The sequence below is a fragment of the Loxodonta africana genome, chromosome 6, assembly GCF_030014295.1.
Source record: "Loxodonta africana isolate mLoxAfr1 chromosome 6, mLoxAfr1.hap2, whole genome shotgun sequence".
NCBI lineage: Eukaryota > Metazoa > Chordata > Mammalia > Proboscidea > Elephantidae > Loxodonta > Loxodonta africana.
The window spans coordinates 2,622,532-2,643,134 of record NC_087347.1 but is presented as its reverse complement, the minus strand read 5'-3'; the positions used below and the strand labels follow the sequence as shown (position 1 = coordinate 2,643,134).

The window sequence follows — 20,603 nt, the reverse complement described above, 5'->3', positions numbered from 1 at the left end:
TTGACTATTTTTTAAATTGTTTCTGTTATTTGCTTTTTTGCATACTATTGTGGCCTCACAGATTTTTATACATTTGTTATGCTTTAATTGGTTTTAGTGTTTGTTTCTTTATTTTTGATGCTGAAATTGTTTCATCTTGGCCAATAGAGGTGCCTTTTAATTGGCTCCTAGGGCCTCCCGTAAGGTGGCTTCCTTGCTTTCTGGCTTGACAAGGTGGCACTCCATACATGTTTGTGAATTAACTGAGTCAGGAAATGTCACCTTTGCAGGCCAAGCTCATCTGGAGTGAGAGCCAGGCAGCTGTCGTCTTGTGGGCAGTGGGCAGTGGGCAGTGGCACTGACAGGCCCTGTGCTCCAGGAGGACATGTGACAGTGAACAGTGGCTCAGTCCCTCTCACTGGCCCTCCTCTTCCCCACCTCGTCTGTACTCTGGGGCCATGCCAACCCACAGAGGTGGGAATCTCTCAGGGCTCTCTTTGCAGGAGTTTGTTCTAGTGGGATTTGAGGGTGAGCTGGAGACACGGGTCCTGCTCTTTGCTGTGTTCCTGGTCCTGTATGTGGTGACCGTGCTGGGAAACCTCACAATGATCATGGTCATCACGCTGGATGTCCGCCTCCACTCCCCCATGTACTTCTTCCTCAAGAACCTCTCCTTCCTGGACCTCTGTTACGCCTCCGTCATCGCCCCCAAGGCCCTGGTCGACTTCTTTTCCTCAACCAAGATCATTACCTTTACCAACTGTGCCACCCAGTTCTTCTTCTTCTCTCTGCTGGCTACCACCGAGACTTTTCTCCTGGTCACTATGGCCTATGACCGCTTCATGGCCATCTGTAGCCCCCTGCACTACCCAGTCACAATGTGCCCCTCAGCCTGCACCCGCCTGGTGCTGGGCACCTACTGTGGAGGCTGTCTCAACTCCATCGTGCAGACCAGCCTCACCTTCAGCCTCCCATTCTGCAGCTCCCACCACATCAATCACTTCTTCTGCGACGTGCCACCCCTGCTCCAGATTGCCTGCACCAACACGGCCCTCAATGAGCTGCTTTTGTTTGGTCTCTGTGGGCTGATCATTGTGGGCACCACCCTCATTGTCCTTGTCTCCTATGGCTATATCACAGTGACCATCCTGAGGATGCGTTCAGGGACCGGGAGACACAAGGTCTTCTCCACCTGTGGCTCCCACATGACTGTGGTATCCCTATTTTATGGAACCCTCTTTGTCATGTATGCTCAGCCAGGAGCTGTTCGGTCCATGGAGCAGGGCAAGGTGGTCTCCATCTTCTACACCTTAGTCATTCCCATGCTCAACCCCCTCATCTACAGTCTGCGAAACAAAGATGTGAAGGAGGCCCTGCAGAGACTGGGCCAGAAACACACAGTGGTTTGAAGAGAACCCAGGGAGAGAAGCAAAATGTCCATAAGACTAGAAGGGAAAGCTCAGAGAGGACCACTGGATGTGGTTTTTGGAATTCACATACATACATACGTACATACATACGTACATACATCCACCCACCCACCCACCCACCCATCCACCCATCCTCCCTTCCTTCCTTCCTCCCTTCCTTCTTCACTCCCATCCATCCATCCAACCATCCATTCTTCCATCCATTCATCCACACGTTCCTCCATCCATCCATGCATTCATCCATTCAACCTTCCTTCCTTCCTTCTTCCCACCCATCCATCCACCCAACCACCCATCCATTCTTCCATCCATCCATCCACAAATCCTTCCATCCATTCATCTACCCATCCATCCATCCATCCCTCCCTCCCTCCCTCCCTCCATCCATCCATTTTTTCATCCTTCCATGCATCCATTCATTCATTTATTCAGTGCTTCTTGAAGCTTATCATGGACCAGATATTTGCTAAGTGTGAGATACAAAGATGAACAATGCATGTTCTACACCCAGAATACTCAAGGTCCAGAGAAGGAGCTACAAGCCAGACTACTTGAAGACTGAGGGGCAGAGCAATAAACCAAGAGTCTCAGGCAGGGCAGTTCTGCTGACTCTTAGCTATCAGGTAGCTCTGGGCCATTGCATAGGTTTTCAGTAGAAGGGAGATTAGATATTTGTGCATCTTAATCAAACCTGGCAGGGAAAAATGCTTACATTCAATTTACTCCCTACCCCTGCTAATACCACCAAGATGTAAAGGTTTGTCATTCATATGGGACCTCTTATAGATCTACTGAGAGTGGCCCCCTTCCTCCATTTTAGCGCCTTTTCAGTCCATCTTCCACACCATCATCAAAGAGATCAATTTAAAATAATAATTTAAATGGTTGGCCAAATCATGCCTTCATGGTGATTTTGGTGTCAGATAAGAATGGGTTTGGCTGTGAGTGGCTGAGATCTGACGAGCAGTGCCTCTCTCTCAACGGATGCAGGGCAGTGGACTGGGGAGGTGGTGGTTCTGCTTGGGGTGCAACAGGTTCTGGTTCCTGCTTCATCACACCCAGAACATGGCTCTCATTGTCATGAGAGAAGATGATCCAGAGCTCCAGCTACTACATCCACCTTCCTAGCCACAGGAAGACATGAAGAATAACCCACACTTTCTCACACACATACAGTAAAATTGTATTTATGTACAAATACTCAAATCATACATCCACAATCAGGAAGTTTACCACTATCCAGGTCAAGAAGATTTTTATCTAAATCCCACAAGCCCCTCATGCTCTCTTCCAGCCATTGCCCTCCAAGCTTAAGCACTATTGTGACTCAAACACAGATTAGTTTTGCCTGCTTGTGAACTCCTTATGAATAGAGCCATACTGTTTGCCTCATTTTTTACCTGACTTCTCTTGCTCAACAGTTTTTGAGAAATTAATCCATGTGATTGCATGTAAAAATAGTTCTTTGACTTCCATTGCTGTGTAGTATTCCATTGCATGAAGATACATTCATTTATTTATCATTTATTTGCCCAGCCTATTGTTGGTGGGCACTTAGGTTTCTTCCTGGACGTGTCTTCTGCTGCACCTGTGAATGAACTGGTGCAGCTTTTAAATATTGTCAAATAGTTTTCCAAAAATGTTTTAGCCATTTTTGATCCCCTGAACAGTGTATTCCTGTTGCTGCACATAATCTGAATAATCATACTGTTCTAAAAAAATTAGCCATTTTGGATTGGTATATCATATATCACTGTGATTTTTATTTCCATTTCCTTAATGGCTAGTGAAGTTGAGTCTCTTTTCATTTATCTCACAGTCGTTTGGATGTTCTTCATGGGGGGAAGTATATATGTTTTGTCCATTTTTAATACTGTGTTTTATATTTTTTTCATGTTGATTTGTAGAAATTCTTTACATATTGTCTAGATCCATTTGTTGGTTATATGATTTGAAAATATCTTTTCCCACTCTGTGGATTTCACACTTTTTTTTTTTTTGTCTTTTGATTAACAGAAGTTCTTAAACTTAGTAAGTTTATCAATCATTTCCTTTACAGTTACTTAATTCTGTGTCATGTTTAAAGAATCTTTGTTAAAAGAATACTAGATCCAAAAAGATATTCTTCTATGTTATCTTGCAGAAGCTTTTTGTTTAGTCTTTGTTATTAATTATCAAAAGCAAAGACGCCACCTTGAGGACTAAGGTGCACCTGATTCTGTTTGAACTCCCTCATGTGCATGTGAAACCTGGGCAATGAATAAGGAAAACAGAAGAATTGGCGCCTCTGAATTGTGGTGTTAGTGACGAATATTTAATACACCATGGACTGCCAAAAGAACAAACAAATTTGTAGCAGGGAGAAACTGTAAATCTGTTATCCTTATGTTTCCTTAAATTCCCAAAGTTCTCCACAGAACTCAGTATTTCGTCCTGTGGTACTTAGGGTAGCTATGAGTCGGAACAGACTCAGAGGCACTGAGCAACAACAACTTCATTGTATGGATATGGTTTGTTTGTGCATTCCCTTATTCAGGGTATTGGGGTTGATGCCCAGTTTGAGGCTATTACAAATAAGGTGGACTCCCTGGGTACTGCGAAACGTTAACACACTTGCTGTTAATCCAAGGGTTGGAAGTTCAAGTCCACCCAGAGGCACACAGAAGAAAGGCCTGGCAATCTACTTCCAAAAAATCAATCACTGAAAACCCTATGAAGCACCGTTCTTCTCTGACACACATGGAGTCTCCATGAGCTGGGGTCCTCTCAACGCCACCTGGTTACTGGTTATTAATATTCTAATACAAGTCTTATTTCTCGTGCATCTGTGTTCCTATTTTTCTTAGGCAAATACCTAGAAATGGAATTGAAGGAGAAATTGGTCTATAGGACAGAAGTAGGTTTAACTTTTTAGGAAACTGCTAAAACTTTCCCCAGAGTGGCCGGACCATCTTATAGCCCCATCAGCAGTGGGAGTTCCAGTAGCAGCTCCCCATTTTGACAGTGTAAGTACGAATCAGTATCTGATTGAGGCTACAGTTTTCATTTCCTTGACGGTTGGTGACGCTGAGCATCTTTTCAGGTGTGCACCTGCCATTTGTATTCTTGATCGATACATTTTCTATTCACATCCTCTGCCCAAGTTTTAATTAGCTTGTCTATCTTTATTGTTGATTGGTGGGAGTTCTTTGTGTGTTGTGAACATGAGCCCTTTGTCAGGTGTATGTACCGTGAATATTATTTCTTAACTACTGACTTCCTCAACCGTATCTTTACCTGAGCAGAAATCTTTAAGTCTGATCAAGTCCAATTTTAATTGACATCAAGTCCAATTTAATTTAGATCACATCTAATTTTCCTGACATCCTGGAGGCAGAGAAGCTAAATAACTTCCGCAGGGTCCCACAGCCAAGAGAGTATACTGTGCGCCAAGCCTGAGGTTCTGCGCAGGAACGCTGCACTGCTTGAGGGCAAAGCTCTTCTCTGCCAGTTACTCCGGGGCATTCTGGGCAACACATTTTCATCTACATGAGCTTCTGTTTATTCGTCTGAAAAACGAGGACACTACTAGCTACTTCTCTGGAACATTCTGAGGACTGAATGACAGGATCTAAGTGCTGGCCCCAGAGCTGGCACTCGGTAAATGGCACCTTTGGGGATTATTATGATCATGAGCAAGATGTGAATTTAAGAAAAAACACGGTGTTCCAAATGTTATTTTTCATGGCCAGTTTGGCGGTATTCTGCCTCAGCAGGAGTTCCAGCAGGTTCTTTCAAAGTTTATTCAACTGCACCGTTAGCACAGTTAGGGACACAGAGGTGAGTCTTCCAAGGGACAGGATAAATTAAGTCTCAGCAAAATAAATGTTCAAGCTGAAACAGGAAAGAAAAAATAAAACAAAACAAAGTCAACACAAAGTCAGTGACTCTGCTGGGCCCCCAAATTTGGTCCCTGCCTGTGAGAATGGATCCCTTGGCTGCTAAACAAAAGGTCGACAGTTCAAATCCACCAGCTACTCCTTGGAAATCATATGGGGCAGTTCTACTCTGTGCTACAGGGTCACTGAGTTGGAAGACACTCAATGGCAGTGGGTTTTTTTTTTTTTTAACACATGTGGAGGTAATCGCATTTGGGACTAGGGCTCCTTTGTTATGTTAGGATATGTTTTAAACCAATCACAGAGCAGGCACAGAAACAAGCAAGCACAGATGGGGAACACAGATGCCACGCCACATTAAGATCAACAAGAAACCAAGAACAGAGCTGAAAAGAGACAAGCACCTTCCCCCAGAGCCTACAGAGAGCCTTCCCCTAGAGCCGTTGCCCTGAATTCAGACTTCTAGCCTCTAAACTATGAAAAATAAGTTTCTGTTAAAGCCACCCATTTGTGGCATTTCTGTCAAAGCAGCACTAAGAAACCAAGATATCACCCTATAGGAAGCCTCGGTCTAATACTCATGAGAGACTTTCACGTTGTGCAACTTCATCTCTGTATTCCCATGATGTAGGTGAGTTCCCAGCTCAGCTCAGGAAGCACTGACATCAGGTCAGATCCCTGTTGAAAGAATAGGTGTCATCTTGGAAAGAGCCCAGCACCCCAGTACTTTCTAGGTAGTCCCAAGTATCTGCAGGGCTCAGCCAGGCCAACCTGGACCTGAGGGCGTGGACCCACACGGAGACACTGAGGCAGATTCTCTAGCTCAGAGGATGGTAAACCATGAAATCAGTCCCTCTTTTAAAAGCTGAGTCCTGGGGGGATGCAAACAGTTAATCTGCTTGGCTGCTAACCAAAAGGTTGGAGGTTGGAGTCCACCCAGAGGTGCCTCGGAAGGGCCTGGTGATCTCTTCCAAAAAATCAGCCACAGAAAAGTCTGTGGAGTACAGTCCTACTCTGACACACATGGAGATGCCACGAGTCAGTCGACTCACAGCAACTGGTTTGACCTTGAGGGCCAGACTTCCTTCTCTGCTTCAAGGGCAAAATGGAAACCAAAACCAACATGGCAGGGTTCTGGTTTGGGGCAGACCCCAGGTCTGGGAATAAAGGCCACTTAGATGCTGGCCTCCAACTGGCACCATGACAAGCTACGGAGATGAGTGTGGGGGTGCCTTGCTCCAGACCCCACCCCTCTGCTGTCCCACACACTCCCAACTCCGGGGCTGCACAAGCTGGGGCTGCTCTCTTCTCCTGCCACCTGCTCTCCAACAGGGGCTTACCTACAGAGGCTCGCCTTGCTCCAGAGCGGGGTGGAAGCTGCCCAACCCTCACACCTTTGACTCTGTTTTCACAGCCTGTTTATTTACTGGTTGTCATGGACTCAATTATGTCCCCCCAAAAATGTATGTATCAATTTGGCTGGGCCATGATTCCCCATATTGTGTGGTTGTCCTCTATTTTGCAATTGTAATTTTATGTTAAAGAGGATTAGGGTGGAATCGTAACACCCTTACCAGGTCACATCCCTGATCCAATGTAAAGGGAGTTTCCCTGCGGTGTGGCCTGCACCACCTTTTCTCTCTCAAGAAATGAAAGGAAAAGGAAGCTGGCAGAGAGTGGGAACCTCATACCACCAGGAAAGGAGCACTGGGAGCAGAGCATGTCCTTTGGACCTGAGGCTTCTCCGCTGAGATGCCGCCAGACCAAGGGAGACTGACGACAAGGACCTTCCTCCAGAGCCAACAGAGAGCCTTCCTCTGGAGCTGGTCCCCTGAATTTAGACTTTTAGCCTACTGGACTGTGAAAGAACAATCTTCTCCTTGTTGAAGTCGTCCACTTGTGGTATTCCTGCTCTAGGAGCACTAGATGACTAAGACGCTGGTCTTCCCTGCAGAGCTACTGTTAGCTCCGTCTTTTCTTATGAAAACGTCCACATACACATTATGACCAAACACACACTTGCATTTTGAGCATAACCACTGTGGTGCAGTGAATTACTTAATAGGGGCTTTCTAGCCATAGTGATTATGACTCGCACAAAATGACTGGGTGGGATTATGCAAATAAGGTGCCTGTGGCCCATCAAGGGTGTTGGACCGCACAGCTAATAATGCAGATAAAGTGCACGGAACCCTTGTCGGGTGGGACCATGCAAATAAGGTGTATGCATCCCTAACAAGAAGATTGGTCAGTTTTTCCATCCCGCTAGGCTTAAAGGGAGCCAATCCTCGAAGCGGAGAGGGGGGTCCTCACTACCATCAAGAGCCAGGAGCACAGCACATCCTTTGGACCCTGGGTCCTTGCGCTGAGAACCTCTTAGACCCAGGAGACAGAGAGAGCTGCAGCATTGACACGGTGAGAGGTGGTGGTAGAAAGATGGTGGCAGCAAAACCAGGAGACCAATGTGAAACAGCGTGGTGGGCTTCCCAGCCCACGGGGCAAGGTGGTTACAGTGGGTATGCTGACTCAGAGACAGAGCTGAGCGCCTTCAGGCAGAGGCTTACTGGCAGAATGGGGTACCTCTGCATGCTTACTGACAGAGCTAAAGAGCTTTGTAAGACTTGCCTGAGCAAGGCAGAGGGGCCTAGAGCTGAAAGGCTTCCCTGCAGGCACGGCCAAAAAGCTATCCTGATCAAAGAACTGTATATTGAGTTGTTTCTGTTACTTCCAAGTTGATCCTGATCCTGAATAGTCATCTGTTACTTCCCTAATAAAGCCTATATAACTGTGGGTACTGTCTGTGAGTTCTGTGTGGCCACTGCAACAAATTATCAAACCCAGCAGAGAAGTGCCACGAGAGGGACGGCTGGTGTCAGACTTGGTAAAAAGGTTGGAGAGAGAGGTTATGTCTGACCTCTGCCTCTAGGAATCAGCTTCGGACTGACGTTGATGGTGATTCTCTCTCCTACCCCCTTATGAAGTTAGAAAAGGTCTGATGATGGTGCTGTGCCATTTTTATGACAGTGTCATGGACTGAATTTTGTTCCCCCAAAACATATGCCAACTTGGCTAGGCCATGATTCCCAGTATTGTGTGGCTGTCCTCCATTCTGTAACCTGATTTTCCTATGTGTTGTAAATCCTAATCTCTGCCTGTAGTTAATGAGGCAAGATTAGGTTAAAGAGGATTAGGGTGGGATGCAACACCCTTACTCAGGTCACAGTCCTGATCGGATTTAAGTGGAGTTTCCCTGGGGTATGGCCTGGATCACCTTTTATTTTACAAGAAATGAAATGAGAGAGAAGCAAGTAGAGAGAAGGACCTCCCACCACCAAGAAAGCAGAGTCGGGAGTGAGCATGTCCTTTGGACCCGGGGACCCTGCACTGAGATGCTCCTAGACCAAGGTAAGACTCATAGCAAGGATCTTCCTGCAGAGTAACAGAGAAAGAAAGCCTTCCCCTGAAGCTGGAGTCCTGAATTCAGATTTCTAGGTTCCTTGTAAGAGAATAAACTTCTCTTTGTTAAAGCCATCCACTTGTGGTATTTCTGTTACAGCAGCTCTAGATGACTAAGACAAGTAGGTTAGCATGGGTGAAGGTGGACGGTAGCTGTAGGTGTACATGTGTGACATTTTACATAAAGGTATACTCACCTGAAAATATGCATCTACACATACACAATATGCATTTATATAGAGACAGAAATAGGTGGAAGTGTGCTAGAGAACATGTCTCGGAATCCCTGAGATCCTTGGGGTAATAAAACAGTAACGGCTAATAGTCATACAGCACTTTTACTGCCATGTGCAGGGCACAGTTCTGAGTATTTCTTCGTACTCACTTGCTGAATCCCCTTGACAACTCAAAGATGGTGTTCTCGCTACCCCCACATTCAACAGAGGCACACAGCGACTCAGTTGCCCAAGGCTACCCAGTGGCAGTCAGACCTTGGCCCAGGTATTGAGCCACAGAGACCCCGTTACTCACAGGCTCACACACTCACACACTCACTTACACCCCCACACAGGCACACTCCATCCATCATGGACACACACAGATTCCGTATTCCGTATTGCCATGCCAGGCAAGAGTAAACTACTGAGGAAATAACTTCAAATGAAGGGTCTAGGAGGTCAGGTATGACGGCCCAGACCTCTGGGAACCCCAGTACAGACAATGAGGACCATGGGCCTTGTGGAGTGAGAACCCTTCAGAGATCAATCAAAGAGCCCTGTCCTCTAGATGGTCTATATGGCTGCTCAGGTACGGCTTTCTCAGTGCCAGCCTGCTCTCCTTCCATCTCACCTCACACGTGGCCTGAGGGGCCCTCTGATACCACAGGCCTTCCTGCTCAGCACTGGCTACTCCTGAACCCAGGCCTGTCTGCTAGTTCAGGACAACTGTGGGCCCCAGCTTCCCCACCTAACTAACTGTATGGAGAGAGGAGTGCCTGTGGCTAAAACAGCCACTGGCCCTGGAGCCTAGTCCTTGAGAGGGAGCTTGGCCACCTTCGTCCTTCCTGAGGCCCCCCCAGCTCTCCACAGAGGCCTTGTGGGCAACAAGGCGGCTTTGTCTTTGAGCCCTTTTCTCCGAATTTCCCCATCTTGGCTCCAGGCAGAAATCACAGCAGTAGAAGTTCTAAAATCAGTGACTTTGCCTTAAAACAAAACGCAGCTTGTTTTGGAAGTACTCCTGGCTCAGTTCTCTGTGTTTGTCCGGGAGTTCAGAGGCTCATCTCCTCTCCCAAGGTCTTCAGGGCCCTGATGATGGGACAAGCGTCCTTCTACTCAAAGAGCCATTGTAAAAGACCTGGGGGAGAAGATTAGTGGTTTACCCCTGCCCAGAACAAAGAAGAAATCCAATGGCAAGGACAGGAGATGCTTCCCTCAAAAGTCCTTGACTGTGGAGTCCTCAGTCAAACACACTTGGAACCATCAAGACACTTTTCATTTGATAATTACCTCCAAAAACCCAGACTCAGGAGCCAAGCCCCTATAACCCACGTGGTGATGCCAAGAGTTGGGGGTGTTGCATGGGTGGGTTAATTTTTTGCACATGCATGCTATAATTTCCCCTACAGTCTCAGGCTTGTTTGCTCTGCCCTTCTCTAAGGTGCTACAAAACTTCTAGAACCCTGCCTCCTAGAGGATTACCACCCTGGCCCCTCTGCCCAGAAGGGTGATGTTGATGACGTGGGATTAGTGGCAGTTATGTTAACAAGGCAGGACTCTATTTACTGGATCAAGTTGTGTCTTAAGTCGATTTCTTTAGAGATATAAAAGACAGATGCTAGCAGAGAGACGGGGGACCTCATATCACCAAAACAGTAGTGCTGGGGGCAGAGTGTGTCCTCGGACCTGGGGTCGCTGTGCTTAGAAGCTCCTCAACTACTGGAAGATTGATGACAAGAGCCTTCCCCCAGAGCCGACAGAGAGAGAAAGCCTTTCCCTGGAGCTGGCACACTGAATTCAGATTTCTAGCCTCCTAGACTGTGAGAGAACAAATTTCTCTTCGTTAAAGACATCCACTCGTGGTATTTGTTACTGCAGCACCAGATGGCTAAGACAACCTCCGTGGTGCCTCAGTGTTCTTTCTGCCACCAGACATCCTGCTGACAAGTCCACACCTAGTGAACAGCTGCTGGGTACCATCGAGTCGATTCCCACTCACGGTGCCTCCCTGGGACAAAGCAGAACTGACCCACAGGGTTTTCTAGGCTGTAACATTTACAGGAGCAGATCGCCAGGTCTTTCTCCTCTGGAGTCACTGGGTGGGTCTGAACTGCCAACCTTTGGCTTGGCAGCTGAGCGCTTAATCGTTGTCCCACCAGGGCTCCTTAGTGAAGAGTAGTTTTATGAACTTCTGTCAAAATAATGAGTGAGTTTTGTCCTCTTTACTGGACCCAGACACACAGTAGGTGGGAAAACCTGACTGGAGACCCCACTGTGCTGGAGTCGGTGTATAAGCGCCATGCTCCTGGTGCCGTGTGCTGACTGACAACTCTCCCATCATTCCTTGCTGCTGAGGACCAGGGCCAAGAAGCAGACCGCACCTCAGAGCTCAGTGTCCTGGCTTCACCAATGACTCACCAGGACCACACAGGGACAAAGGCAGAGCCACCTGCCAGTCTGAGCTGTAACTACATCGCTTACCCCCGTGGGCCAAATTCAAAGCAAACCTCAGTTAGTGGGTGACTGTAGGGTAACAGCTCACCACTAAGGAATTCATCAAACACCTCGCTCCCCACAGGACCGCTGATGCCTATTTTGAGGGCTCCATTTGTTAAACTATAAAAATGGCTGCGAATTAACCCCAAGAACATAACTGAGAAATCTGGCTGTCCCAAGTTGGCTGTGAGCAGCTGGCTGCTGAAATCGTGTCACTCTGGCCTGCAGATCTAAGCCACGTGAGCCCCTTGACACAGAGCAGTGGCCTTGGTGTCCGGACCAGTGCAGAGCAAGTTTGTATTTTCCAAGGCACCTGGACTCCGACTGCGCTTCTCTGCCCAGGCCTTTCTGCACAGCCCTGCTCTGGCCCTATGGACAACCCCGTCTCTGTGTGTTTGGTGAGCAGTGCTTCTTCCGGGGCCTCCCTCTTGCAGCCGGTCAAACCAGGGCTGGACGACTGCTTGTCCTGTGGCTTTATCAAATGACAAGAGCACTGTCAAAGTGTCAACTGGAAATCACTCAGCGCTCACAGGAAAATGAGGCAGAGTGGACGTTTCTGTGAGCGTGAAACCTCGTACCAGTCTTGGTAAGCACGCCATCAAGGCGAAGCTGCTTGCGAGCTCTCCAGCGGAGGATGGCGCATCCCAACATGTCTCCTAAGTGGCCCGGCTGTAACTTATAATCAGGACTGCTAAAGTCCCACGGCACACGTGCGCGTCACGGTTTAAGAAAGTTTTCCCTTTGACACTGGTATGAAACAGTCATAAAAGTTTTTTGCAGCCATTTTCAATTTCTGAGCTGGACCAATAGAAACATTTTTAAAAAGTAAACTTTTGTGTTCACAGATCTTACACTCTCCTTTGAAACAGACCACAACATACACTTCTCCAGGGGCGGATTAGCCAACAGGCATGGTAATCATAGTGCTTGCCTTACTTACCAGATCATCTATAGTGAACAATTTCACATTTTTTCACCACATCAAAGATTTTGCTTTTAGGTATGGCTGGCATTTGTCTCCCTCTCAACCCCACAGCACCTTCCTACAGAATCAAAGCCTCTTTTCAAATTTACAGTCCCTGATGGGGTGGATGACCCAGTCAGCAAGGTAGATGTGGTGAAACTCAAATGAAATTGTTCACTGCACATCAGTAAGCACAAGGAAGCCTGTGCTTACCTTGCTTATTGGATAATCCACCCCTGCAACTTCTCCTGTAGAAGGTGTCTCTTTCAAAGTCTACCCAGCTGTTCTGATTCTTCAGGCCTGGCATTATAAGTTTTGCGATAGCAGCTGCTCCAATCCTGAGGCTAAAGGAGGACATGAGGCCCCGTGGGGGCGGCGGGGGGGGCGGGGCATGCAGGGCTTCCCAGGACTCCCGCACACCCGCACTGCTGATCGCTCTGACACACACTCCACCTCAAAGCAAGAGGCAGCCATCAGCATCACTCGACTCTACAGAGAAAAACTGCAACATGGACTTCCTATGCTGGCAAACACATTTCTCTCAGCACGCCAGCACACACCCACACACACACACCCAGGCTTTTCGGGATCGTAACAGTCATTCAAAAATGCAAGAATTAAAATTACCCTGCAAACGATGACACTGCTTTTTTTTTAAATTGAAATAACGACAAAGGCTGGTCACGTTCAGAGATTAACAGGCATCATCCTGACCGCTGAGATGGCCATACTTCTCCATCCTGGTTAACCATGTCCTAAGTCCTCAACCACCAACAGTGGTCCTCTGAGTTCTGCTACACCACTGTGTGACGAAGGCTGGACAACAGACACGCTGGGCCTGTCTCACTGGATGTCATCATCGTCAAACAGATCTTCAAAATCTAGGTAAAGGAACAGGGCCAACAAGTTAATAGGGCAGGCCAGGGTAAGCAACTGAGAAAACACCTTAAAATGAACCAGAGGTGTCAAACGGTGGCGAAAACAGCAAGCAACTGAACTTGGACTCTCGGTTCTGTGACACTGGGGCTCAGAGTCTCAGGGCATCACATGCTCAGAAATCTGTTTTTATTCTGTTTTTCTTTAGAATAACACACACGACAAGAATAAAATTCCCCCAGGCCAGGCTGGAGGGGACACCTGTCACAGGAGAACTGGTCCCTCCAGCAGAGTCTGACCATCAGCCAGCAGGCTCTAGAAACCTGGGCTGAGCCCCATTTCCACACGCCCAGCGCCTGCCTGGCCTTCATGAGTCCCACTTTTGTTGGCAGCTGGGGTCACTCACTCCCGCAGTCTAAATCCCTACTGGGCACACGTAACACTTTCATGTTGTTGTCGTCAGGTACCGTGGAGTCATGCAGTCTACATTCAACTCACAGAGACCTCACGTGACAGAGCAGAACTGCCCCACAGGGTTTCCAAGGCTGTAACCTCTGCCCCTTACACGTGAGGACAGAGACACTTGGTCTCATGTACTTTGGACATGTCAGGAGGGACCAGACCCTGCAGAAGGACATCATGCTTGGCAGAGGGTCAGCAAAAAAGAGGAAGGCCTTCAGTGAGATGGACTAACACAGTGGCTGCAACAACGGGCTCAAGCATAACGACTGAGAGGATGGTGCAGGACCGGTTAGTGTTTTGCTCTGTTGTGCGTGGAATGGCTATGAGTTGGAACCGACATGATGGCACCTAACAACAATCTTTACAGGTGCAGACTGCCCAATCTTTCTCCCACTGAGCAGCTGGTGGATTCGAACTGCAGACTACTTGGTCAGTAGCCAAGCACTTAACCACTGAGCCACCAGGGCTCCTCGGCATCACTTTTATAACGGGAAAGAAAAAAAAAGAAACTCGCCTGCATGTGCTGTGCATTGATAAGGCCTCTGTGAATTGTGAGTTATAGCCAGTACTTCTAACTCCTGGGGATTACGGCAGAGTGGACAAGCACAGCCCTCCTGCATCACAGCACAGCTGCCTTCTGGGTCAGGGCTGTGTCCAGAGTCATCTCCAGACACACACAGCTGTAGCCTCAGCCCCACCTATGCCCCACCCCATGCACACCAGTTCGTCTGCTCTAGCTCTAAACACTTTCTTCCCCATCCCCGGCTGGCTCCCTCAGCTCAGGATCCCTTCCTGAGGCACTGCCTAGTCTGGGCTATGTCCCTGTAATATAGTCCTAAAAGCCGCCCTAACCACCCCCCGTGTCACGGCACACCCAGTTGCTCTGTACCATGTCCATTTTGTCTAGACCCCCCGTGTCAGGGCACACCCGGTGGCTCTGTACCACGTCCACTTTGTCTAGAACCCCGTCTGTATAAAGCAGGGAGATGAAGTCGAGTACTGCACACAGGTGGTGCCCTGGACACCAGGCCATCACACCTGTCTGCAAAGCGAACAGAAACTTAGTTAGCAGATACCCCTCCTCGGAGAAGGCTGCGTCCTGGACTCACAGACAGTCACAGACCTGACAGGGTGGTGTGCGCTTCACAGCACGTCCGTAAGCAGGCAGCACGTCAGGCCTGGGCCCACTCAGAGGGGCCTCTCATCAGCTCACAGGGCTGGACATGGAACCACGTGAACTCATGCACTACAAACACATGGACTGCCTCACACCAAGGGGCTGGCAGAGGCTGGGTGGGAGAGGCCCTCACGGAAGCCATGAGAACGCGACCTGACCGCTGAAGGGAATCACAAAAGCTGCCCCACAGCCCATGAGACCTGTGTTTCCGAGAGGTGGCTCTGGCATTTTATTCCCTGACTCAAGACCCTTCTCCCCATGTCCCAGAGCCCCAGATCAAATGTCACCCCTCCGTTCAGACACCAGCTGGTGGCAGCCAGCTCCCTGGGGAGACTATACCTGACTCAGCAGCCTGGCTTCTCCCTGTTGGCAAGTACTGACTGACAAAAACACAGACTCGGGCTTCAGATAAAAACCACTGCAGTGAGGTAACCTCTAGCTGCCCAACTCCTAACAAAGGTCCCCTGTAGGGACCAAAACCAAAAAAACCAAACCCACTGCCGTCAAGTCAACTCCGACTCTTAGCGACTCTATAGGACAGAGAACTGCCCCACAGAGTTTCCAAGGAGCGCCTGGCGGATTCAAACTGCCAACCTCTCGGTTAGCAGCCGTAGCACTTAACCACTATGCCACCAGGGTTTCCCCTGTAGGGACAGACACCTGGAATTAAAGTTGATGACAAAGGCAGAGAAAAAATACTTCTTAACTCTTCAGAATAGGAAAACTATCTTGTGTCCCTAGTTATTATTTGAACCCTTGCTAAGGGTTAATATAACCTTTAGGAACAAGGCCTTAAGAAGTCAGAAGAAAACAAAAGAAATATCCGGTAACATTCCTGAAGACTGCGTATAAAGTTGGTCTTCACTGCTTATTTGGTGAAACCATCCACATCCTTCGTACCTAGCACTAAACCTCTTAAACACGAAATGGAGCTGGGACCTGCATCTGATTCATAAGAACGGGGAAGGGGCGACACTGGAATGGCAGCTGTGACTCTGCCGAGGCAGCTGAAGGAAAGAGAATCCAGGTGGACAGGCAGGTGGGCGGAGCTGAGGAAAAAGGGGAAGGAGAATGGAAACCAGCCATCAGGAGCCAGCGGAGACAGAGAAATGCCCACACGGGCGTCTCGGACCAAGGACCAGGCCAGCCACGTGTCAGGTGCCAGAGCTCATCTGTGCCCAAACACAACTGCTGGATGGCAAGGATGGGAGCAATTTCCTGCTGTTTTTTTCTGCTAAAACCAGGGCTGCCTGCCAGCACAGCCAGCCAGTGCTGTCGCCTTATAAACACTGTGCTGTGTTCTGAGAAAGGCCTATTCTGTTCTATGACCCAAGTTACTCACACCACGATGCTGCCCCTGCACAACTTGCAGAAGAAACAACCAGATTAAAACTGACACCCCCAACTGCTGTGTCTTACCGTTAAAAAAGTCGGCGTGCACTGCCTTCTCGTTGGCTGCCAAGTCCATCAACAGTCCAGTGCTGCCTCCAGCCTGAGGGAGGGAGAAAGAGCGTCACATCAGTGCAGGAGCAGGTGACGGGTGGTCAGTCTGCCAGCCACCCCACCTCTGCTAAGGAGGAAGTGGGTGGTGGGGCTGCATCAGGCTGGAGTCAGGCACTGAGCCCCAGACTCCAGGAGTGGGGGCGGGTGTCTGAAGGAACTGTTTTGAAGGTCTTTTCAGTCCTCCTCTCCTTTGGAAATAAGCTTGCTGTCGTCCTCTGCAGCACCACTTCTCTGCAAGCCTTAAGCAGAGGCCGCAGCCTGGTCTGCCACCTGCCCCTGGGCTCAATGCTGGGAGGACCTCTCGTCACGCAATCAGTGACCCTTCTAACTCTGTGGGCTCACGGCTCCTCCCACTCCCTCCACCTCACACACCCACTGGCTTGGCAGCATCCTGGAGCCTGCTGTGACCTCCAGAGTCTCACTTATCTAACCACAGCCCCCTTTCCCCATTCTCCCACCTTCCCAGCAGCTCTGGCTCATTCATCCTCAGGGCTCCATCTTCACACTATTCCACTCTCACCACAACCCGACCTCCAAAGCCAGGCCTTTGCTGAGCCACACACAAGTCCTGGGGGCACTTCTGTTGAGGTACCTGTGACGTTCTATTCCATCTATTTGCAACTGGCCTCTGTCTGCCATACCGTGGCCTCCGTAAAGACAAGGTCTGAGCATCTTTGTTCCCTCTAAGCTTTGAGAAAGAAAATGCCAGGCCCTACCATCTGGGAGCTAGGCCTTGGTGCTCTCTTCCAGAACACAAACCATCCCACAGAACATCATCAGATAAGGTCACTGTGACCATGATGCAGGGAGGACAAAACAACCACACAAAAAGCAAACAGAACAAGGCCACTGTGGAAGCCACAGAAATACCACCTAATTCCTTCTTTCCTCTCCCAGGAACGGCACCCGCTTCTCTGCAGTCAGTTTTAGCCAGCCCTTCTCTCCCCCCCTCCTAGAGAAGATCTATTAAGATTCCAAATCCGAGAATCACCCCAGCTTCCGGGCAGCACCCAACCAGGGCCAAGCCGGCTGGCTTCCCGAACCTTCCCCCAAATCACTAGCACAAGCTCAAATCCTGTAAGAAGTCATTGCTAACACTCTATTGAGCTGCCAGGTCCCCGCGGCGTGCCTTCCCCATCACTGCAAGGAGTGACAAACCCAACCTTTTTGGCCAGTGGTGTGTTCCTGGGGGTCTTCAGGCTGGAGGGCGCTGACAGTTTACCGCAACGCCCGACACCCAGTACAAGGAACCACTCCGGGAGCACTTTCTAGGAGCCCTGCTCGGGGGTGCTGACAGTTTACCGCAACGCCCGACACCCAGTACAAGGAACCACTCCGGGAGCACTTTCTAGGAGCCCTGCTCGGGGGCGGCGCTCCAGGCACGCAGGCCCACGGGCTCAGGCAGGGTCCGCGCCCGGGGCCCCCGGCAGCCGGCGGACACTGGCTTGCCCACCCATTTCCAGCACGCACACCAGCGGGCCCGACCAGCGCGGGCCGCACGGGGCCCCCAGCCGCGCCTCTCCCTTCACGGCCACCACACGCCGCTCCTCGGCTCCCCCGCCCGGCTCCACGCTCGGCCACGCCCGGGAGGCGCCCACAGCCGGGCTCTCCAGACGGCCCCGCGTCCCCGCCGCCCAACCTCGTCCAGGTCCACGTAGGGCCCCGCGCCCTCGGGAAACATCTCGTCCACCGCCGGCTTCATCGCGACCCTCGGCCCAGGCGCCGGCCACTTCCGGCCGCGGCGGCCTCTTCCGGTGCGGCCGAGCGGCAGGTCTAGGCGCGGGAAGACCGCAGACTCTATGGTCGCCCGCCCCGGCTGGCTCTTGGCTGTTCCCGCCTGCCGGGCGCGCGTGCTCCCACTCGGGTCAGGAGGGCGACGCCGGCCGCGCTCGGCCAGCGCTGTCCTGGGCTGCTCGCACCTCCACGGTGGCTGACAGTTGTTTTTGCACTACCCGCCGTTAAACACAACGGAAGCTTGGAGAAGAACTTCTCCGAGGCTTCGGGGCACCGCGGCCACAGACCGGCTGCAGGAGGACCTGGCCCTGGAGGCGCAAAGAAATGCCTGTTGTTGCTGCCGTTAGTTGGCTGTCCAGTGGACTCTCCGGGACTGTGGTGTGATGGGTTGTTTCTGTGTGGCCTTTCTCACCATGGTCTGGTAACTCCAACCCAAGTTTGGGTAAGAAAAAAGAAAAACCAAACCTATTGCCATTATTGGGTAAAAAAAGAAAAACCAAACCAAAAGTTCAGCAGTTTGAATCCGCCAGGTGCTCCTTGAAAACTTTATGGGGCAGTTCCACTCTGTCCTATAGGGTTCTACTATAGCTCTACTATAGTGTCCTATAGGGTCGCTATGAGTCAGAATTGACTACAGCAGTGGTTGGTTTTGTTTTTGTTTTTGTTTTTGCCATTCAGTGGATTCCAACTCATAGCAACCCAATAGGACAGAGTGGAACTGCCCAATAGGGTTTCCAGGGAGCACCTGGTGGATTTGAACTGTTAGCCTTTCAGTTAGCAGCCGAACTCTTAACCACTACCACTAGGGTTTTCCCAAGTCGGGTGGGACTGTGCAAACAGGGTAATTGTGGCCCACTAAACAGATTGGGGCATAGTGGTTAGGTGATACGGCTTCCTGGTGGAGTGGAGTGCCTCTGGGCGCTTATCAGCAGAGCTAAAAGAGCTTTGTAACACTTGCCTGAGCAGGGCAGAGGCCGAGGGACAGGAAGAGGCCTGCCTGCAAGCACTGCTGGGAAGAGGCTGTCCTGATGGGAGAATTGTATCCTAAGCGTTCCTCAACCTGAATTGTAACCGTTACTTCCCTAATAAACCCCATAATCTTGAGTATGGTCTGTGAGTTCTGTGTGGCCACTGCAGTGAATTATCAAACCCAGCAGAGAAGTAGAGAGTGCTGTGGGAGGGATGGCTGGTGTCAGAGTTGGTAAAGATGGCAGAGAGAGGAGGCATCTCTGACCTCCACCTCACAGTAGTCAGCCTGGAGCTGTTGATCTTGATTCTTCTTCCCCCTTGTGAAGTTAGAAGAGGTCAGACACCACCGACGCGCCATTTTAACAGGCACCCTGCATGTGTCAGAGCAGGACTGTGCTCCATAGGGTTTTCAGTGGCCGATTTTCCAAAGTCGATTGTCCGGCCTTTCTTCTGAAGCTTCTGTGGGTGAGTTTGAACCTCCGACCTTTCAGCTAACCATCTGCATCACCCAGGGTAAAAGAAGGTAAATGAGAATGTAGGGAGGGAGAGATGGAGAGTATGAGATCCCAGAGCTGAACCTGCAGGAGTGGGCAGGCTTGGGGGGGTGGATGGCTGGAGAAGTCTAGGTGGGGGAGGAGGGGGAGGGTAGCTCCAGGGAGTGGGGAACGGAGGCAACGTGTGGAGGTGGGATATGGCCAGTGCAGGGAGAAGGGAGAGAGGCTGGGACGAGCCTGTGTCTGTGTCAGTGTCATCCAGCTGAGTATCACCTGGAGTGCCCGTGAGAGTCACAACAGGGGAGCAGCTGCTCAGAGGCAACCAACAGGCCCCCCTCTTGTGGAGGGTGAGACCAGTCAGGGGGCGCTGGGTAAAGAGATGCTGAGGGGATGCTTTAGAGTCAGCAACTCCTGGGGTGGACTGGGAGAGGAAAGCGGGGTCAGGGCCCATCCCAGGGGCACTGACATTTATGGCGGAGCAGCTGAGGAGGTGGGGCTGACACTACAGGGAGAACACGGTTGAGACCCAGCACCACAGACAGCTTCTTGTAGCGAGACCAGGGCTGCGACCCTCCTTTGCAGCCTAAAATAGGCAGCCCGGGGTCTGCCATCCTTCATGTTCTCTGTAGATGTCAATAAGGAGCCCTGGTGGCACAACGGTTAAGCACTGGGCTGCTAACCAAAAGGTCAGTAGTTCAACCCCACCAGCCGTTCTAAGGGAGAAGAGACCTGGCAATTTATTCCCATAAAGACTACAGCCTAGGAAACCCTATGGGGCAGTTCCACTCTGTCACATGGGGTCGCCATGAGTCATAATCGACTCGATGGCACCCAACAACAACAACATAAATGAGAGTGTGGAAATCTGCCTGGAATATAAGCATGCTTGTGCGTGCACACGCACACACACATGCGCGCACACCCACACACACAAATTGACATGCAAATCAATACCGTGAAAACCCTTCTG

At 50.1% G+C, this 20,603-nt stretch overlaps 2 protein-coding genes across 2 annotated transcripts; one reads left to right on the top strand and one right to left on the bottom strand.

Annotated features, from left to right (window-relative positions):
• Positions 1 to 437: 437 nt before the first annotated feature.
• LOC100657679 (olfactory receptor 9S13-like) lies at positions 438 to 1,436 on the top strand. Its single transcript, XM_064287399.1, has one exon. It carries the CDS (start codon positions 438 to 440, stop codon positions 1,386 to 1,388), a length of 951 nt encoding a protein of 316 aa, XP_064143469.1. The 3' UTR covers positions 1,389 to 1,436.
• Positions 1,437 to 13,051: 11,615 nt separating this feature from the next.
• COPS9 (COP9 signalosome subunit 9) lies at positions 13,052 to 18,183 on the bottom strand. Its single transcript, XM_003421169.4, has 3 exons — positions 18,076 to 18,183; positions 16,353 to 16,425; positions 13,052 to 13,299 (listed from the first exon to the last, which is right to left on the bottom strand). The coding sequence occupies exons 1-3, from the start codon at positions 18,136 to 18,138 to the stop codon at positions 13,262 to 13,264; spliced, it is 174 nt and encodes a 57-aa protein (XP_003421217.1). The 5' UTR covers positions 18,139 to 18,183; the 3' UTR covers positions 13,052 to 13,261.
• Positions 18,184 to 20,603: the final 2,420 nt, after the last annotated feature.